The 18,912-nt window shown below is 35.1% G+C and overlaps 1 protein-coding gene across 6 annotated transcripts in view; it reads right to left on the reverse strand.

The window, feature by feature from the left end:
- The window catches only part of DACH1 (dachshund family transcription factor 1), a 353,355-nt gene that overhangs the window by 160,088 nt on the left and 174,355 nt on the right, over window positions 1-18,912 (reverse strand). For all 6 annotated transcript variants that reach the window (XM_063392205.1, XM_063392207.1, XM_063392206.1 and 3 more), the window contains exon 3: window positions 9,380-9,541. In XM_063392205.1, the coding sequence (XP_063248275.1) occupies window positions 9,380-9,541 (162 nt within the window). The remainder of the gene's footprint in view (window positions 1-9,379; window positions 9,542-18,912) is intronic.

Consider the following 18,912-nt stretch of genomic DNA (forward strand, 5'->3'; position numbering starts at 1 on the left):
AGCGTGTGACTGAGCCGATCCATATCTGTGAGCAGGAGGCACTTCACTTCCAATCCATTCGCTATTAGGTGCTCTCAGGCTTGCTGTGCAGACATTAAATAATAACATATCATTTCCAAGGCTAAAATCATTCAAAGAAATAAAAAAAAAAAGGATTGTAAGCAAGGAATCCTTTGTGCAACAACAAAAAAAAAATGAAAAAAGGGGGTTGGGGAAAAAAATAATCATTTACCATGCAGTTCTGTTTTTGAGATAAAGATGTAATAATGCCATTACCTTTCATCAGCAGGATCCTTGAAAATCAACACTCTTTGCTTATCATGCTGTGAAATACAAATAGAGCTAAAGGCATGGTCCACAAGGCACTGCTGCAGCTATATTAACTAACAGATCTGCCCTTTGTGAAAGAAACCGTATCCGTTTCATTAGTGCAGACTCTAATTCAAAACTGTTGAAAATGAACTGCACATACTGTTTTAATAACAACATTCCTAGTCGTTATCAAACTAGTAATTCTCTCAGCACTGAATAAATGCAAGGGTCTGCATCTCGATTATGGCCTGCTGTTAGAGAAAACCATGCTAAAATCCTTTCTGTTCCCTCCTGTCTGGTCCATCAAGTATTCCTATTGTCTCCATCTTAACTGTCAAAAATATACATGGATTATTCAAGGTACTACCAGTTGAATTTTATGTTATTCAGCTTTCTTTTTTCAGGCATGTTGTTCAGTTAATACATGATTAAGACACTCAGAGGGTTGCTTGTGAAACAGACACCTCCTCTCACCTCACCAGAGGCACGGGGCTGCACTTTACAGGACTTCCAACTTCAGACACTTTTGGGTTTTAAGGCAAAAAGGGAAAGAGCCAGGTTAAATTAAATGGCTACACTGTTTCTGCAGCCTAAAAGACTGCATGAGACTGTACAAAAGCTGAATTTTTAGGAGGTCATGCAATTTCCTCCTTTGCTTGAACAGAAAAGTGCACAGGTCTCCTAGTACTTTCTCCTATCCAATAACTTAATTCTACATTTTTAAAAATATCGGTATTCAGCATAAAAATAAGATGATCGATACATTTTACAAAAGAGATATGTGGAGTTGGTTTTCTATGGAAGTATGTAATCCTGTGGTTCTAGTCATTGAATATTCAGATATAAACTGGACTGGCAGTCAACAGCAAAGAGAAAATTTTATGTACATGTCTGACATGCAACCTCAGAGCATGATCAATGCTTTGCCTCTACTATCACATGAAGAGCTTAAAAGAAACAAGAAGAAATTCTGACCTCTAGGATAAACTGCCTACTTCCCCTCACATAGTACTGCATCCTCCCCTTGCTTGCCTGTTCCCTTCCTCTTCTGTACACATTGCCTATTTCCATTAAAAAGAGGCAGTTATTTCCCATTCTGATTTTTGCAGCAATGTGGTCCTCATTTATCTGCTTTATCACATAGATGTGTTAATGGATTTCCTGATCATAAAAAGTTGAAGCTCTAAGACCTGAATGCAAACTCTGAGACAAGGGCAATGTATCTACATGTACATCCCGCTGACATTGCTGATGGGAAAGGACCTATAAAATGTAGGTTTAAGGAACTGCCAGAGTACGCAATTTTCTACGTGCACAGACCCAATTTGAGAAAATTTCTTACAGCAGATGCCTGACTTGGGCCCTATGGTTGCCTTTCCCGTCACCTGGAGAAACTCCAAAAATGCTCCTTTGAACGCAGACACATGCAGGCATGTGTGCAAATACAGTCTGAGTCTCTAGAAAGCACACTTCTTTCCGCCCCTCACCCCAGGATATTCTGCTTAAACAAAACCCCCCAAGGATTCAACATATTCAACATTATGAAGTTACCTTTAAAACTATCTGTTGCCTAGTTCACATCATTGTGAAACATACACACCAGTCAGAAAAGGATGCACATTTTTAATTCTGTCCCAAAAATAAATGCAGCTCTATTTAGTCCTTTGTCCTGAATTTGAATGAAAATATTCTGCATTTCTTAAATATCTATATAACTATGGATAAAATATTTTTATGCATAATATATCATGTTTACATGTCTGTAACACAGAAAAAAAGACACGATTTCTTAATGACAATTCAATTCTTGTATGACAGATATGTTAACTTGTCACTTATTCCACTAGAGCATTATTTCCTACAACTGAACTAATAACCCTGAAGTTTTAATGTTTTCTTTTTAAAAAGTAGCTTCTAGTTATTATTTATGATGATCCTATAGACTAGCATAACTACTTAACAAAATGAGGTGTGTATTAAACCTTTGTTTCTTAACACAGCACACCACAATATAATGTTTTACTATACCTGCTGCAGATAACAAGGAGCTATGAAACAAAACTGAATGAAAGCTTAACACTTTCATTAGAGTGTTATTATTATACATTCATACAAGGCACTAATAAAAAGAAAAAATAGCCAGAACAATAAAGTATGCATTTTGAAAATAAATCACATTGGAGATTAAATTATCCAACTATTTATCCAATTAGGATTATTTTGCATGGAACAGGAAATAAAGTAAATGTGATCAAACAATATAAATAGTCTTTTTTTTTTAATCTTGCTGACAAGATAGACTTATTAATTTAGATTTTTACACGAACTCAACACAGTTTCATAGTAAGCTCAAAGCACAAATGTCACACTGGCGGCTTTTGCTTCTGCAATTTTAGAAGCCTGCTCTCTAGTATGCTTCATGTAGGTAAAATCATTCTTTTCAGAAGCAAATACCTATGCAATCAGGAAAACTTATGAGTATATTTATAGCTAAATAGTTTTCTGTGTGAATAGCTAAACTTCTCATCTGCTCTTTCTGAAGAGCAGATTTATTTCTTTTTTCTTTTCTATTTCACTGTGCCTCAAGCACTATTTTGCCATGACTGTACCACTGTCTTAAAAAGGACCTGTTACCTCCTTCAAATCTTCAAATCTCATTCCAGAAAATATTAATTGCATGCACTGAGAGTGAGATCCATTCATTTACCTTTCTTTATGTAACTACAACTCAGTAGTTGCATGACTAAGCACTTGTAAGGTGCAATTCATCTGATCTACTTTTGCCATCTACTTTAGGATGAGATGGATCACCCCTACAACTGCCTATTGCTATCTGTTGAGTCTAAGGTGACTCAGATGCAAATGTCTACATTTGTTTCAATGAACTTCACAGCAAAGATTTAATCTAGATGAGGGAACTGCTATGGCACAACTGACCTTCCAACATGAAATGCTGAATCTTTGCTAATAATTCCCCTAATTCACTAACTGGTGCTCAGATCATAACAACCAGTTCATGGCCTTGTTTAGCAAATTTAACTATCACAATTAAAGGCTAGGGAAACAGATATGGAGAAATTATATTCTTGGTTGACAGATAAACATTACATTTTAGCTATAAGATGCAAGATTTTTTCCCGTGACAAGCAAATTCTAGAAAAAGCTTAGTGACCTGATTATGACTAAATGATCTGTTTCTGGTGTTCTGTGTGTTCCCGAAGCACAGTTTCATAAAAGCATTCCTTTAACTTGAAATACGATGTGCTCAACATAGCACATTTGTCCTTAAGGCTGTATGATTATGCTTTTGCAAGCACCTAGACAGCACTTTTCACCCACAGATCTCAAACAAATTTACAGAAGTAGATATCTGTCATTGACAAGCATTTGCCTTATGTCCCACGATGTCAAAGTTGCATGCACAGTCTTGTCATTAAAAGAAGTGCTATGTATCATACAATAAACAATGACATTCCACAAAGAATCCTTCTGGTCTGAAGTTAATATTTATCTTATTTTCATTTTTCCAAGTGAATGCTTTTAGAAAGGAAACACATCCACCTAGGAATATACATATTCAGTTTACACTAAGAGAAAAATACATATTAATAATAGTATAAAAGTAAAAAAAAAAAAAAAAATCAGTGTTTAATCTGTTAAATAATAGAAAAATTCTTATGAACTAGTGATACTGTCATTGAACTGGAGAGAGTTTGAGAACAAGCTTGCTCTGGCTTTTTCACCCTATGATTTGGAATCTGCTCACAGTACTGCCAGCTTAACCAAAAAGGATTAACTCCCATATCCAACTGAGAACACAGATAATTCTCAGTAATTGGTAAAAAATGAAGATGAATGGGGCTGAGAGATAAGGAGCAATTAGCTCATCAGCAGTTACAGCTGTGCACTCAATCCGGATCCATCTCTTGAGTCTCGGCCCCTTTTAAAGAACCCAGGCAGAATAAGCACAGGACACCCCCTCCCAAAAAATTGCCATACCTGCCCATCATTCCTCTGTCTTCCATTTTATTTCCATGCTATACAAAGACACCTGTCATAGCATTCTGTGTAAATTACTACCTCTCCCAGGACCTGTATCTACAGCCAATCTTCTTTTACATTAAAAAAAAAAAAAAAAAAAAAAAAAAAAAAAAAAAAAAAAAAAAAAAAAAATATCCCCAAACCCAAAACCCAGAAACTAAATGACTACTGTAGACACTTTTAAGTTCCCTGTCAATCGTTTCATTACAGCAGCATCATCTGTTTGAAAATATAAGCAATTCCCTCATCTAATTATAGGGAGGATTTGAGGTTCATTAACATTGCCAAGGCAGAGAATCAGATGTGCAACTGCAGAGCTGTGCTCAGTGGCCTGCATTCTCTGTTTCCTTTTATTTGCTTTTTCAAGGTCTCCAAGACTTTTTCCTGGAACCATAAAAGTAATTCTTTCCCTTAAAATAGACACGTGTGTTTAGAAAAAGGAAATTACTGCATTTTGTACTGTTCTATTATTGGGCAAGGTCACCAGAGAAAAATAATTTCACCTAAATCATTTTATCTCTGATTCTGGATGAAAGAAAGGAATAGTATACAAGTAAGCATTACTTTTGAACAACACATCACAGGAAGCCTTGTATTTGTTTCATAATTTTAAATATTGCAAGGTAATGCAGATGAAGAGGAAACCTAACATGCCAAGAAAATCTCTTAATTTTCAACACATTTTGTGGTTGTTTATGGATTAACATGCTATCCAAGTGTAAAATGTTGCTTTGTATTTCCTAACTGTGTTTAGAAATTAAGAACACCAAAGTCTTCATGATTGCTTCACTTCCTTAAAGAAATAATAGCATTTTTTTTGTATGAACATAGTTTAAACAATGACATTTTCTTGGGACATCTGTTTTGAGATCACATTTTGAATAGATATGAACTCATTTCCTGCTAAGCAAGTAATTTACTATTGTTGATAGTTGTTTACAAGTTTTATGAGTCATATTTTAGCAAGTGGCAAAGGTCTTAACAAATCCTTTGAGTATTCCCTAAAGTGTATGCATAGTGTTTTCATTATATAAAATGTTCGGGAAGCAGAAGTATACGAACAGTTCTTCACTTCCTAACAAGTTATAGATAGCAAACTCTAGCTCAAAAAATAGCTTTTGAAAGGTATTTATTTTCAAAGGCTTTTATCTTTTGCTTCTGCAGGTTAATGAAGTAGGACAGCAGGGCAGTAAGTACTTAAGCAGCAAGGAAATGACAGATCTGCTTTACCTATCCATTGCTTCAGAGCATCAGATGGTAAGCATACACCTGATCCTAATATCACACTAAGATGTTAATATGACAAACAGAACCCTGCCAGTGAAATTTAAAATTTGACCTTGCCACTCTCTTTTCATTCTCCAATTAATTTAAAAAAACAAACTAAACCAAACCAACCAAACAAAAAAACCCCCAAAACAAAACCAAATCAAAAACAAAACAAAAAACCCCCCACCAAATTCAAAAAAAAACCAAATCCCCAACACACAGCATAATCTTTCTTTTTCCTTTGCTGCCCTACAGAATTCATTTTTTAAACAAAACCCCAATAATTTATCTACCCTGCATGCTGTATGTAGAATTGCCACTAAAAAGAACCCGGGACATTTTTCCTTCTTATCTGCAATGTAGCTCATATCAGCCAAGCTGTCACAAGACAGTACTTGATATAAACAAGAGATTGCAAAGACATCTCAGTAATCAATATTAGGATGGCTACAGTATGGAAGCCCCAACCACTGCATATCATTTGTCTCAGCATCTATTTCTATGACCAAATGAAGCATTAATTCAAATCATAAATCTATGGTGATTTAAATCTGGGAATGAGCACCTGCCTGCTTTAATGATTTATTTTGTACATTTCAGTAAGCAGGAGATTTGTCCATATGAACTGACAGGTCACCTTCAGATGCCAGCAGCAGACTGTTTATCACCATGCAGACTAGCATCTCATCTTAGCAAGTAAATATTAAACTAAAAGAATCCAATTGATTGTGGATGGGGGAGAAAGGCGTTGTAGCCATATATTTTACTCAGTGTGCTAATACCTCACTCTGATTCCTCTGTAATCTCTTTTTTTTTTCTATTTTTTTCCCCCTTCTAAAATGATAATTCTGGTGGGAGGATGCAAGCTCAAGGTTACCAGCAAAACTGAAGAGATATAAAATAATTACTTATTAGTGTCATTGGCTTCCTTTAACTCCCTTCACTGACTAACCTTTTGGCCATTGTTTCAAAGGACCAAGTAAATAAATTTGTGTAGTGCTTTGTATAATTATACAACATTCAACTATAAGAATTATTTCTGTAATTCACATTAGGCATTTGATTACAACCAAAAAAGCAAGACAATTTGGAGGTAAACCCGGCAAGTCGATAAGATAAGATAAATAAATTAAGGGTCCTTATTTTATTTATCTGCCTTTATGTAGGCATTGGAGCACAGGATGATTGATCCATGCACACCATAATGTCTACTACATATGGGCTAAGATGAATCAGTTAAGCTTTTAGCCTAGTTGGATCATTTGTTCCTTTTCAGTTTGGTCAGGCACATAACCTAATTTAAAATATAAAGTAAAATCAGGTTGTTTTCTTCAGTTTTATTCTTTCCTCCTGTCAACATTCAGTAATGCAATATTTCATATTCTTACCTAGCAAGCTATAATCTAAAACATTAATGGTATATAGCATTGGTAATATTTATTTGAAAATACATAAATAAACACACTGAAAAAATACAGGAGAAGAAAGAGTACACACCTACTACAAAGCAACACCCTTGAAATATGAATTCTTGTCAAGATAATACAGTGTGCTAATTTTCAAAAGTGCAACTAATAAACAAAGAACTTAACTTTTAATGAACCTAATAATACCCTGACATTACTAGCAGTAGGAGTAATTCCCTGATTCCATATGCATGACCAACACTGGACACTAGACAGGGTTCATCATGAAAATAAACAAATGAAAGAAAATTGCTTTTGAGAAATCATCTGCATGAAGGGTGCAGCTCAAGACAAGATGCACAGACAAGAAAACTCTGTTTTCAGAACCATTTCTCATGGAATGGAGACAACTGGAAAGCTATTCACTCGACTCAGAAGGGCCATTTTTTTCTGAACAAAATTAACTCAATTCTTCATTCAGTTAAATTGGGAAATTAACTGAAGCTAACAAGTAAGTTAAGGGGCTGAGAGGAAATTTTGACAATGACAATAAATAATCTTGCTTCGCTAAGTTTGCCTTACTAAAATAGCTAGAATGTATTTTCTTAAATAGGGAAAATGATTAGGCTGTCTAAGAGCATATTAGTTATCTAAATTATGCCTAAAACAAGGATTTCAAAATAGATATTTTTCTTTTTTATTCAGAGGAAGTTCAGATATTCCTTCTAGCCACTCTTCTGCAAATACTCTGTGTGGTTTAGATGTTTATTACCTGTTAACTTTTCCATCCCCATGGATGCACATGTGGTTTATAACTGGAACTGCCAAGTTCAATAGCAGCTCCACAAACCAGTATTTGAACTTTTTATTTCAGGTAATGGATTCATCTAAGCCTGAAAATCTAAATTAGCTTCTAGTTCTAGTACACACTCTTTATCTTCTCAGTTTGTATTTACACTTTTCATCCTTCCTCATTGCTTCACTTTTCTCCCAGTGTGCTAGAGGCCACCTGGTCCTTCCACTTCATTTGTACCTATCTCCTCCTCCCAGATTTCAAAGACACCTGCTCTCTACCCTCTCTTGTTTTCTCTCCAAGAGAACAATCTTTACACTTGTATTCAAGTAACTGCATATGTTGGTATCTGAGTACTCACACACTATTTATGACAATTTTCTTCCCCATCATAGAGGTATTTTTAAAGCCTTTATTTAAAAGGAAAACAAAACCAATCATATAATCTCCTTATGCAGTAATGCTGCATATTGTTTCTATTTACAGTAGTATGTGCCCACGTGAACCTGTTCTTTGAACTGCAATTCATATTATTTCTTAATAATACCCTGCTGATGCCTACTGAATTGTACAGAAACACTGCTCACAAACATGTATTTATTGATGTTAAGGCTAGTACGTACCTTCTAAAAGTCAATGTATTTAGAAGATGAAAAACTCAAAAAAAAATCTAGACAAAGGACCAAAATAGAAACAAAAAAGCCTATATGAGGCCATTTTATTCCAGTATATACCAATCTTCCCTGCAGTCTTCTAAACGTACCTCTCTGTCATTGAATTTCTGTTGCTGAGTTAATACTGTCTCAAAATGATAAAAGGATCCAATACAATGAAATGGCATAACAAAACATTTTACAGCAGACACACACAGATGATTAAAGATTTAATCAACAACAACAAAAAGTTATCCTAGCTTTGAAGTATGCTTTAGCAAAACAAATTGTCCAAACAAATGAATAAAGTATACTGAAACAATTCTTTTTTGAAAAAGAACTAGAGTTGCTGATGGCTGCTCTAAGAAATGGAAAAAAATGTTAACTACATTTTAAGAACAAGTTTATTAAAATAAAATATGATAGGAACTGCAGAGCATGGCAGAATTTATTGTGTATGTATGTTTTCCTTTTGTCACAGGGCACATGAAAGTATGAAATATTTTGCTTTCAAGCTTGTGTTCTGAATTACCTAAAGTCGATACCCAGCACACTGAGCAGGAGACATTGTTAAATTTCGCTTTGACACCATCATCTGTCACTCCACCTGTACTTTGAAAAATGAACTCTAAGCAATCAAACCACTTTCTTTCATGGAAAATATTAACTGGAGTCTGCAAAAGTAGCCTGCGAAGAAAAGAATGTTTCTGTAATAGTAACAACGGAACTGAATGCTGGTGTAAAGGTCAGGTAAAAAACAAATCTAAAAACATTAAGAAAAGGAAAAAAAATACGCACCTTTTTACACTAAATCAAGGACTTCAGAAGGAAGTTCAGAAAGATCACCATTTTAATAAAATATCTTAGTATTATGGATGCATAATAATGCTATGTCTGAAACTTACCAACACTTGAATTCAGATCTCCATTTTCAGAGTCTGCTCCATGCTGGTTATTATTTGCATGATAGTTGGACATAGCTTCCAATTTGATTTTTTTCACTTTCATTGCTTCTGCTATGGCAGCATTGGTGGCAGCTGCTGCTGCTGCAGCTGCTGCTGTCAGACCTGCAAAGAAGTATGAAAAAAATTTAATATTCATTATTGTATGAGTCTCCATTATTGTAGGGACTGTTATTATTCCTTCATGCTTATTATATAAGAACAGAGAGCATTGCAGAGTATTATTCCTCTTGTAGGTCTTAAAAACTATCAACTTTTTCAAGTAAAATGTTTCACATCTTATTTAGATAATTACTTCTATACATTCATCTAAACTTTAACTTGGTATCTAGTGGGTGCATTCATTATAGACTCACAACTATCTAATTTAGCTTCAAAATGGTGTCCTGAGTGTCTGACTATGAATAGGTGAATATGTACATAACCACACTTAGGAAAAAAATCCCATTAGATCTCTAGTGTTAGACATGCTAAAGAAAAGAGAAAAAACAGGTCTGTAATTTCTATTTATGAGTAACAGATGATAGAACTCAGACATTTCTCATTTCATACATAACAGCAAGGAGATGTAGTTGTTCTAGGAAGCATTTCTAGAAAAAAATAATGCAGAACATTATTCTTCTCTCCCCAGATTTGAAGGCATTAAAATATTTATCAATGATAACTGGAATTATAAACCCATTTAATACCAACCACAAAGCCACCTACGGGCAACTCAAGTGCTCTTCCTACCAAACCAAGTTTCTGCCATCCAGCCATTTACAAGAATGTTCTACAAACCCAGGAAAATTTCTCCTTGTCAGGAGCAATTGGATAACTGGTCCAGTTCTCCAGTTGCCTTCAAAACTCAAAATTAGATGCAGCTTTTAATCAAAGTCACAAGTGTCTGCAGTTTTTGCCCTCTTCACTGAGGGAGGGAAATTCCCCTGTGGTCCCCAAGCCCTGCTGCTGCCCACCCAGATCCCTCTGCCCCAGCCTGGGTGACAGCAGAGAGAAGCCAGTGTCAAAACTTCACAGGAGCTGCCTCCTCCACACAACTGATGCAGGGGGCAGAGGTGGAAATGATAGAGAGCTGAATCTAAGAAATAAAAGAGAAGGCAATAAAGCAGATAAGTTTAATGCATTGATGCACTCTCAGCCCTCAGCCTGTGATGCCACAAGAAGAAAACAGATCCTCAGTCATTTTGAATCAAGATTCTTGCCCTGAATGTGGAGAAGGCTTGAAAAACTCAATGTAATTAGATTAAAGGTGACTGTTTGTCTGATTTTCAGCTATTCTGAGAGGTGTGAAGTGTCTTATGGATCTCAAGAGGAACTAACTCCACAATTTACTATTCTAAAGCTGCTGTCTAGCATAGGAAGAGTGCAATTTAGCAGGAAAGACCAAATAAGCAAATAATCCCAGGCTGCTGAGGTAAATATTGCTAGCACCATTGCTTCCCAAGGTCTCTTGTTGTCTCCTTTGGCTCCTTATATGGAAAATAAGTTCACTTTTGCCATGTTTTTGGCTAGTGATGGGGAGGGACAAATTCCAGCAGGGAAAAAGCAGAAGGTGAGCAGACATGAGGAAATCTATAAGGCAGCCTAAGAGGTGCCTTTGAATATAGTATTGCTTGACTGAAGGTTGTTTTTCCTTATTGCTTTGCATGACCACATAAAGATTAGCAAATGGTTCCAGCCTCCCGACCCTCCTCACAGGCTGACTTCTAACACCTCCAAGTGTAATGAGAATTACTGAACAAGTGATAATTACAGATCAATATTCTTTAGAAAAGTGCTGTTTCAGGTAGAAGATGTACCAGAAGCCAAAAACTAAATGACAAGGTGAATAAATATGAGGGCTTACTTTTATTTTAGCTTCTGCTATCACAAATTGGGCATGTTCTGATCTTAGAAAGGTATTGAAAATAACATGGATTGCTTCCAATTATATTTTTACCTTGGAGGAAGGATATGAAGCCATACATTATACAAATTTGGTTACAGTCCCTAAATATGGCCACAGAAAAAGGGATGGTGCACCTCTGAACTTGGGTTTGCATCCGGTGCTCATTAAATAATACAATAACCTATACTTCCTTTTTATAAAAATATATATATATATATATGTATGTACATCCCTGAAAAGCTAAAACTAGCATTTTTAAAGAACAATTCTTTGGAGGAATATTCTGGTACATTATATTCAGTGACTACAACAATAGCCCCCAAATTTTCGGTTGTGACTACACTTACAAAACAGCAGTTTTAAAATGCTTCCTTTAACGTATTGGGGTAAATTACATACTAAAGAGACGCTGGACATAGGACTTGTGAGACCACCTTCAATTATTTTGTTTCACTGGAATAATAACCTGGATGCAGAACTCCTTAAATAAAAACTCTCTTTTGCCACAAAATTGGCAAAAAAAGAGTATGTTTTGGTGCATCTCTTTGGATGGAGACTGAGAAACTAAACCACAAATTATTATACAAATAATGCTTAGTTCTGTAGTATGACTTTTGCAAGATAATGCTTGTGGTAAAAAATTCATAATTTTAAAAAGGAGAAATTAAACTAATAATTTCATTCTTTCTCTTACACAATCACAGAAGTGACTGAAATGATTACTTTGCTATACAGTGATTAATGGAAGCCATACAAATCTGAAATGTCTCGTATAAGCACGGTATAAGTAAGAAGGGAAATGGAAGGAATAATGCCCAGAATTACAGGTTAATGGTGGTCTCCACAGCAATTCCAGCTTACAGCACAGTTTATCCTTTGCTGCTACTTTTTCCTATCACCTGACTGTGAGGATATAGCAAAGCAAGAGGCAAGGGAGGCCCGAAGAATCAGAGCCACTTGCTTTATAATCACCGGTGCACTGTGGTGTACTGGGGTGTGGTACAACCCAGAACCTCAGCACAGGGCCCACTATCTCACTAGTACAGGCAGGCAAATACATTATAAACAGAAGTTAATACACTACAATGTTTAAATATATATTTATATTTTAAAATACTATGTTTTAAAGTCAGAGTATGGGTATATACCCAGGGAAATACTTGGGATTTTTTAAAATTTATTCTTTGAAAAAGTCTTTTGATATAAATATTATTTAGTATCAATTTACTCTTACAATAAGTAGCCAAGGAATTTCCAAGGTGCAGACTTCTCTACACTACAGAAACACTACCTTCAAAAATGAGATAACAAAATGTAACCTACAAAGTCAACTGAAATGAAAGAAATAAGGATCACACCATACAGCCATAAAGTATTTTTTATTCTTTACATATATTTATTTGAACAGTTAAAAAATATTCAGGCCAAAATATTCAGTGGATTAAAGTCAATGGTAGTTGTCATTAATATTCTGAAATTGATAAGTTGTTTATGTCTGGCATTCTTCCTGCTGATTATGCAGTGAGACAGGCAGCTTTATAAATATCTCATCACTCCATCGTCACACAAATTTCATCGACAGTGCTCATGCACAGCTATTAGCAATATGAATCTAACCATTACAAGAGGAATGAAAATCGAACATGTGGCATTAATACGCAGTCCTGGTTCCTAACCATCTGATAGGCAGATGGTGTAAAGCGGATTCTCCAGCTGAAATGAAGGGGCACATCATTTAAAACCTTGTTTGCATTCTAACTGATATCAGTGCCATATTGATATACATGATACATCATGGCAGTATTTGAACAATCTAGTTTGTTTCAGTCATAAATGTTTACAGCCTTGTTTTTTATCTTTAGAAGCATGTTTGGAGGAGCGTATTTTTAATTTATGAAACCTATTGTTTACTTCTGTTGAACCAGAAGATTAGCAAAGAGCAGGAATATTAAATTACCACAACCACAGCAGTATAACTAAGATGGATGAATAAAGTATGGTTTTTCAATATGTTAGTAAAGGAATTAAAAAATTAGCCTAGACATTTTATGCATTAAATACATTTATTCATTTAAACCTTACAGCTTTTTTCCCATGTGACATACTTAGAACTTTAATGCTTTATAAAGCCATTCATTTAAATCTCTTACTGCATGCAATTAATCTTGTCCAACAATTTAATTCAAAAAGCAAAACATCAGAAAGTAAAGTTCGAATCAACCATCACACTTCTGAAGTAATCTCCGTACTGCTGACAGTTCCTATAGACTCATCAGCAAAAGTCTGTTCAAGGTGTCTTGCAGGAGCCATGTGAATTTGAATTACAGCTCAATTGAACGCTCGCCAAGCCTTAGTAGGAACTCAGGAACAAGAAGCAGAACACCAAAAGAGAGCGCGAAGGATCCTCTCCTACTAAGACCTTCTCTCTTCTGTCACTAGATTACTTTGGCCTGTTGGGTGTGTTTGTAGCTGTTAATTATGTTAATAAAGTTGCAGCCTGCTGTCTCTGCCAAATATAATCATAAGCTTTCTCCTGCCAAGTCCTAGTCTAATTTACACCCGTGCAACTCTACTGAAGTCAGAATTTCGTGGGTGAGAATGAGACCAGAAGTATGCCCAGTATGTGTGGTCTCTAACACTGAAAAATGAGCGAACAAAACAGAAAACAATGACAAAAAAACCCAGCATCTTCAGAAAACAATTCTGTTTTAAAAGCAAAGTCCCCAAGAGAGCTGTCATATATCATGACAGATTTTCGAAATGTATACGAATTACTGGTGGGCACTAAATCATATCCAGGGTTTCTGCCTTCCAACAAATAGTATTGCCTGTCTGCCTGCCTTAAGAGAAAGCTCTTAAAACTTTCAGGTTTGATGGGGTGAGTAGCTTACAATATGCCCTATTTGTGAAGCAAAATGGAAAAGGATCTGTCAGTAGAACTTTTTCAGCCTTGAATATGTCTTAAAACACATATTTTTTAATTTCATACCCAAACTTCATCCTGGGACAAATTACAGAATTATTTAAATAATTGATCTTAATTCACTTTTAACTTCCTTCACATAATTATGCCTAAGAGTAATGACAATTCCTAATGGTCATTCCAATAATTTTCTTAACGCAACTATTAGCTTCCTTTATAGTTTGTTATATATATATATATATATATATATGTGGGTATATATATACACACATATTATATATATGTTTTATATATATATATATATATATATATGGGTACTTCAAAAATTCAATAACATGTATGTGTTTACACAAGCTCAACATTTTCAAGAAACTTTACCTTTGTCATCACAGAACAGGCAGAAAACCAAAATACAACTGTCAGCAGTGTGTTACATTTAATTTCATTTATTTCCTGGAAACTTCATTCTGCAGAAACATTTTACTCACTGCATGGGAGGAGTTCCAAACCTCATCTCAATTCTGAAAGAACTCCATTATTTCAAATTATTTCAAATATGCTAAATCCTTTTTCTTCTAGTTTATATCAATGGTACTGACTTGAAAATAATTCAAGCCCTTTCTTGATTGAATACCAGATTTTATATTGTGGTTCTTACTTTGGCAAAATTCCTACTAAAATCTGAAAAAAAATCTGCCTCAGAAAGAAAGGCAGGGTGATCTCCTAGGACCTGACCCTGATCACTGTAGGTTATTGCACTGGTTTCATGGGTTTCAGCAGCTCAGGTACAGGTTTTTGGTAGCTTATTATGCTGCTGCCTAGTTATTTCCAATGAAATAGGATCCTAACCTCAGTCTCTGATCTAATGGGTGTTTTATTTAGTGTGATACATAAAACAAGAAGGGGAAAGCAATCTGCAGGAGGACAGAGGTCTGATTACATAGACTGGATTGCAGAAAGGAGAACTTCACCATAATGTTCCGCTAAAATATACTGAGTTTCACTAGAAGAACTCTTTATGTATAATGTATGTCCAGAATCTCACAGTTATCCAGAAACCTTATTTCTGCTAAGCTGCCTGGATTGATCCAATAAAACAAGCTTGGTATACCCCAAAAATTTCATTACCTGTTATTCTGGGATAATCAAAAAATTCTTGTCTGGTCCCTCTACATTTTCCTGATCAACTAGAGTGGTTCAGCATAAACTGCTCATCTAGACAATTTTTTAAAATCTTTTAAAGGCCTATTATTAAGGGCATCATATTAATGAAAAAAAATCAACCCTGCACTTAAAATATTGTTAAAGAAGGAATATTCAGAAAAAAAAATCATCCATGGTTTAGACTGGTGCAACTAAACTGAAACTGACAGTCTTGCACTGGGAGAAAACCAGTGTATGTGAAGCTCAAACCATCTGTTGTTCATCAGTCTAATCAGACTTTTTCCTGTAACTACTCCTAACTTGTAATACGAATTTTGAGGCCTGAGTATAGCATTTAAAATAAACAAGCAAAAGAGCTAAATTTCCACAGCAATATTTGAACCTAAAAATCTTTCTGGTTAAGATGTGCCTCCACAATTAATAACACAGTTGTAGAAATAAAACAGTGATGTAGAAAGCAGCAGTGTCCTTTTGTTTTATTAACATTGTATTTTTTGAAATAGATCTACTAGCAGGTCAGACAATGCTTTAAAAAAATGTGTAAATGGAATTATTTTATTACTAATAGTTGCCATTTATGGAACTGATTGACTTACATTCCATTAAGTTATTCTTTCTGGTGTATATATTCCTTTGTACTGAAGAAGTACAAAGAAGAGAAAAAAGTGAAATCACAAAGTGCATTTCAAATACTGCAACAAATTACTAACTGTTACAGCTTCATGGGGTTTTGTAATCTATGAATTTATTACTGGCTTGGTGCAATTGTGACAAAATTAAACAATGTATGTTGCATAACTGCCTGGCGATACTGCAGTTTTAAGCAACAGCTTAAAATCCTACTGGAATGCACACAGCAACAATACAATACAATTAAGAGAGAACATTCTTTCTTAAACAACAGTCATCTTTTCAAAAGCAATAGATTCTCAGTTCTCATTCACTCTGTTGCATTATTCATTTCATGTGCAACCTCATGCTGGACCATAAATTGTTACTTTATCTAATCAAAGGCGACTTAACTCCCCAGAAGGTCAAAGGTTTAATTTTGTGAAGTATTATCTTACGCTATGAGTTTAACGGAAAAATAGAAGAAGAAAAACAGCCAAGAAACTGGTAATAAATGAACCTTTATTGCCTCAGGCATTGGCCTAGTTAATAAACTTTCATTGAAGGTTTCTTTCAACTGTTATGGACAATGAGGTAAAAAAAATCTTAAATTACAGCCATGTGTGACTTTTAAAGCAGGCATTCTTTTTTATCTCAACCTTCTCAGCTTAGGAAAAAGACAAAGAGATTGTCTTCAATTTCTTAACCAAAAATGTATGCTTCTAAACAGATGAAAAAGTGCAGATCAAACCTTTTAAAAGCAGAGGTCAGCTTTGAACAATATAAAAAAATACTTTTCCTTAAGTGTCAAATCCCGATCCACAATCTCTTTAACAGAATAGTATGCAGTTCCAGAAAAAAAAAAAATGTGGGAAGGCAAAACACATATATACCGACAATATATTATGCTAACAATGATGGCTGGTTCCTGAAAGACTTTCTGTTTTACATTTGCATTGCTAGCGTGCAATAATGGCTCTTCTTTAATAGAATGACTTATTATGGGAACAACTTCCCTGCACTTTTTACAAAAAGAATTTCTTTTCTTCTTTTCATGTGTATTATCTCATGTTCTCACAATACTATTCTTGCTGTTAGGAGAAATTAAAAGGTTTAACATAATGACAGTTACTGGTGGTTATTGACGCTCTGTGAATTTTCTTCGTCTAATGTTCTTAGATTTTACTAACTACAATGTCTTTTATTGACATACTCTTTGGGACCAGTTTAGAGAAGTGTATTACAGTTTATGTCATATAGTCAAAAACAACAAGAAGACCAGCAGTATTTTAAAAAGCCTTAGCCTTTAACTTTAGTCTAATTTATAACTAGATGGACACAACTAATTAATTGTAACAGTGCTACAATTCAAAAATACTGAAAAGATGTGTTCATGCCTGTAACAGCAGTAATGTAGCTAAATACTCATAATCTTTCAACCAGCAGGAGCTTTTGTAGTTTTTTTTTTATAAACTTAATCCACAGCTTGACACAGATCCTGGGGTAATGGCACACAGTTCTTTGATTAAACTAATATCTAAACACTGCTGAGGCAGTCTGATGGCCCCGTGGAAGTGTTTCCCTACTACTTCTGAACTCAGCCTTGTAGAGAGAACTGCCAAATTCTGTCCCATAGACCCACTGCAGTCCACGTGCCTAATCATGGGAGTGAAATTTAACTTATCCATGTGTGTAAGTATTTGTGGCTCTAGAACAAGATCAGAATAGAATGAGATTTTAGTTTGGGACCACAATGGTGCAATTTTAGCTTTGACAGCCTTCTGGTGGAATGGATGTGGCCCCAGAGAGACCTGTTCTCTGCACTGAGTCCACACACTGAAGAAACAGCCCACTAATATTAAGTCCAAGTGTTATCAAAGCCTTTGCAGCCTTTATGGCTTTGGTCCTAAAGCAACATTTTTGCCCAAAGAAAGACTTGATTCTCACTTCCAGTGCATAAGAATAGTCAGCTACAGACTTATTTCAGGTTCCTGCCATCCTCAGAAAGTGAAAATTGCATTATTGCCAGTCATGAAAAGAGAATGCAAAGAATTGAGGGCTTTAGCTAAGATGAAATATTATTACAGCTGCTGAATAGAGCAGTAGACCTTCAGTAAATGTCTAAAATAAACTAATATTTCAAGATACTTTAAATAAAGTTTCCATTGGATTGATCTCTAATGGTGTTAAAATATACTGTACGTATTTAGAAAACCTAAAATGTCTTGAAAGAACAATTTTTATCATGTTTTATTGTATTTAGCTTTAAAGTAGAGATTGTTTTGAATCTTCTTGCCCTTAAAAAGAAACTTTATAATGCAATATACTTTTGCAAACTCTGTAACTGTTTTCTGATTATCTCTCTCCATTTGAAGTGTGCAAAGCAGCTTGTGCTAAGCATTAGAAAGACAGAAGTCAATATAACAGCAGGAAAAAGTCCCAGAAATCCACTGGTTATCTCAAGACATATGTACCCTTGTTTTAACACAGCAAGTTGAGTAAGAGAATTTTCACATTTCTGAATGTAAAGAATTCACCTGTAAGGGTCAGGAGAGTCCTCTATCCTTTTTCATTCTTTTATTCACTAGAAGTGTTGTAACTTCAAGAGCTGCACTGTGGCTTTGGGGCTCTTTTTTTTCTTTTTTTTTTCTCTTTCCTTTTTTAAGTTTCGTCAGATCCATTATGCATTACTCTGTGCCAGAGGCAAGGCATGGGGCTAAATGTACTGTTACAGCACAGTGATAGCAGAGTTTGTACTGTGATGCAGAACTGTGATACTGTACAAAGTAGCTGTGATAATGACTCACAGGTAACACTGTGTAGTCCTTTTTTCAGATGAAAAGGCAGTCAATTGTCACAGACAGTCCTCTCTCACCTTTATGCTCTAATTGT

The sequence above is a fragment of the Prinia subflava genome, chromosome 3 (genome assembly GCF_021018805.1).
Source record: "Prinia subflava isolate CZ2003 ecotype Zambia chromosome 3, Cam_Psub_1.2, whole genome shotgun sequence".
NCBI classification, from domain to species: Eukaryota; Metazoa; Chordata; class Aves; order Passeriformes; family Cisticolidae; genus Prinia; species Prinia subflava.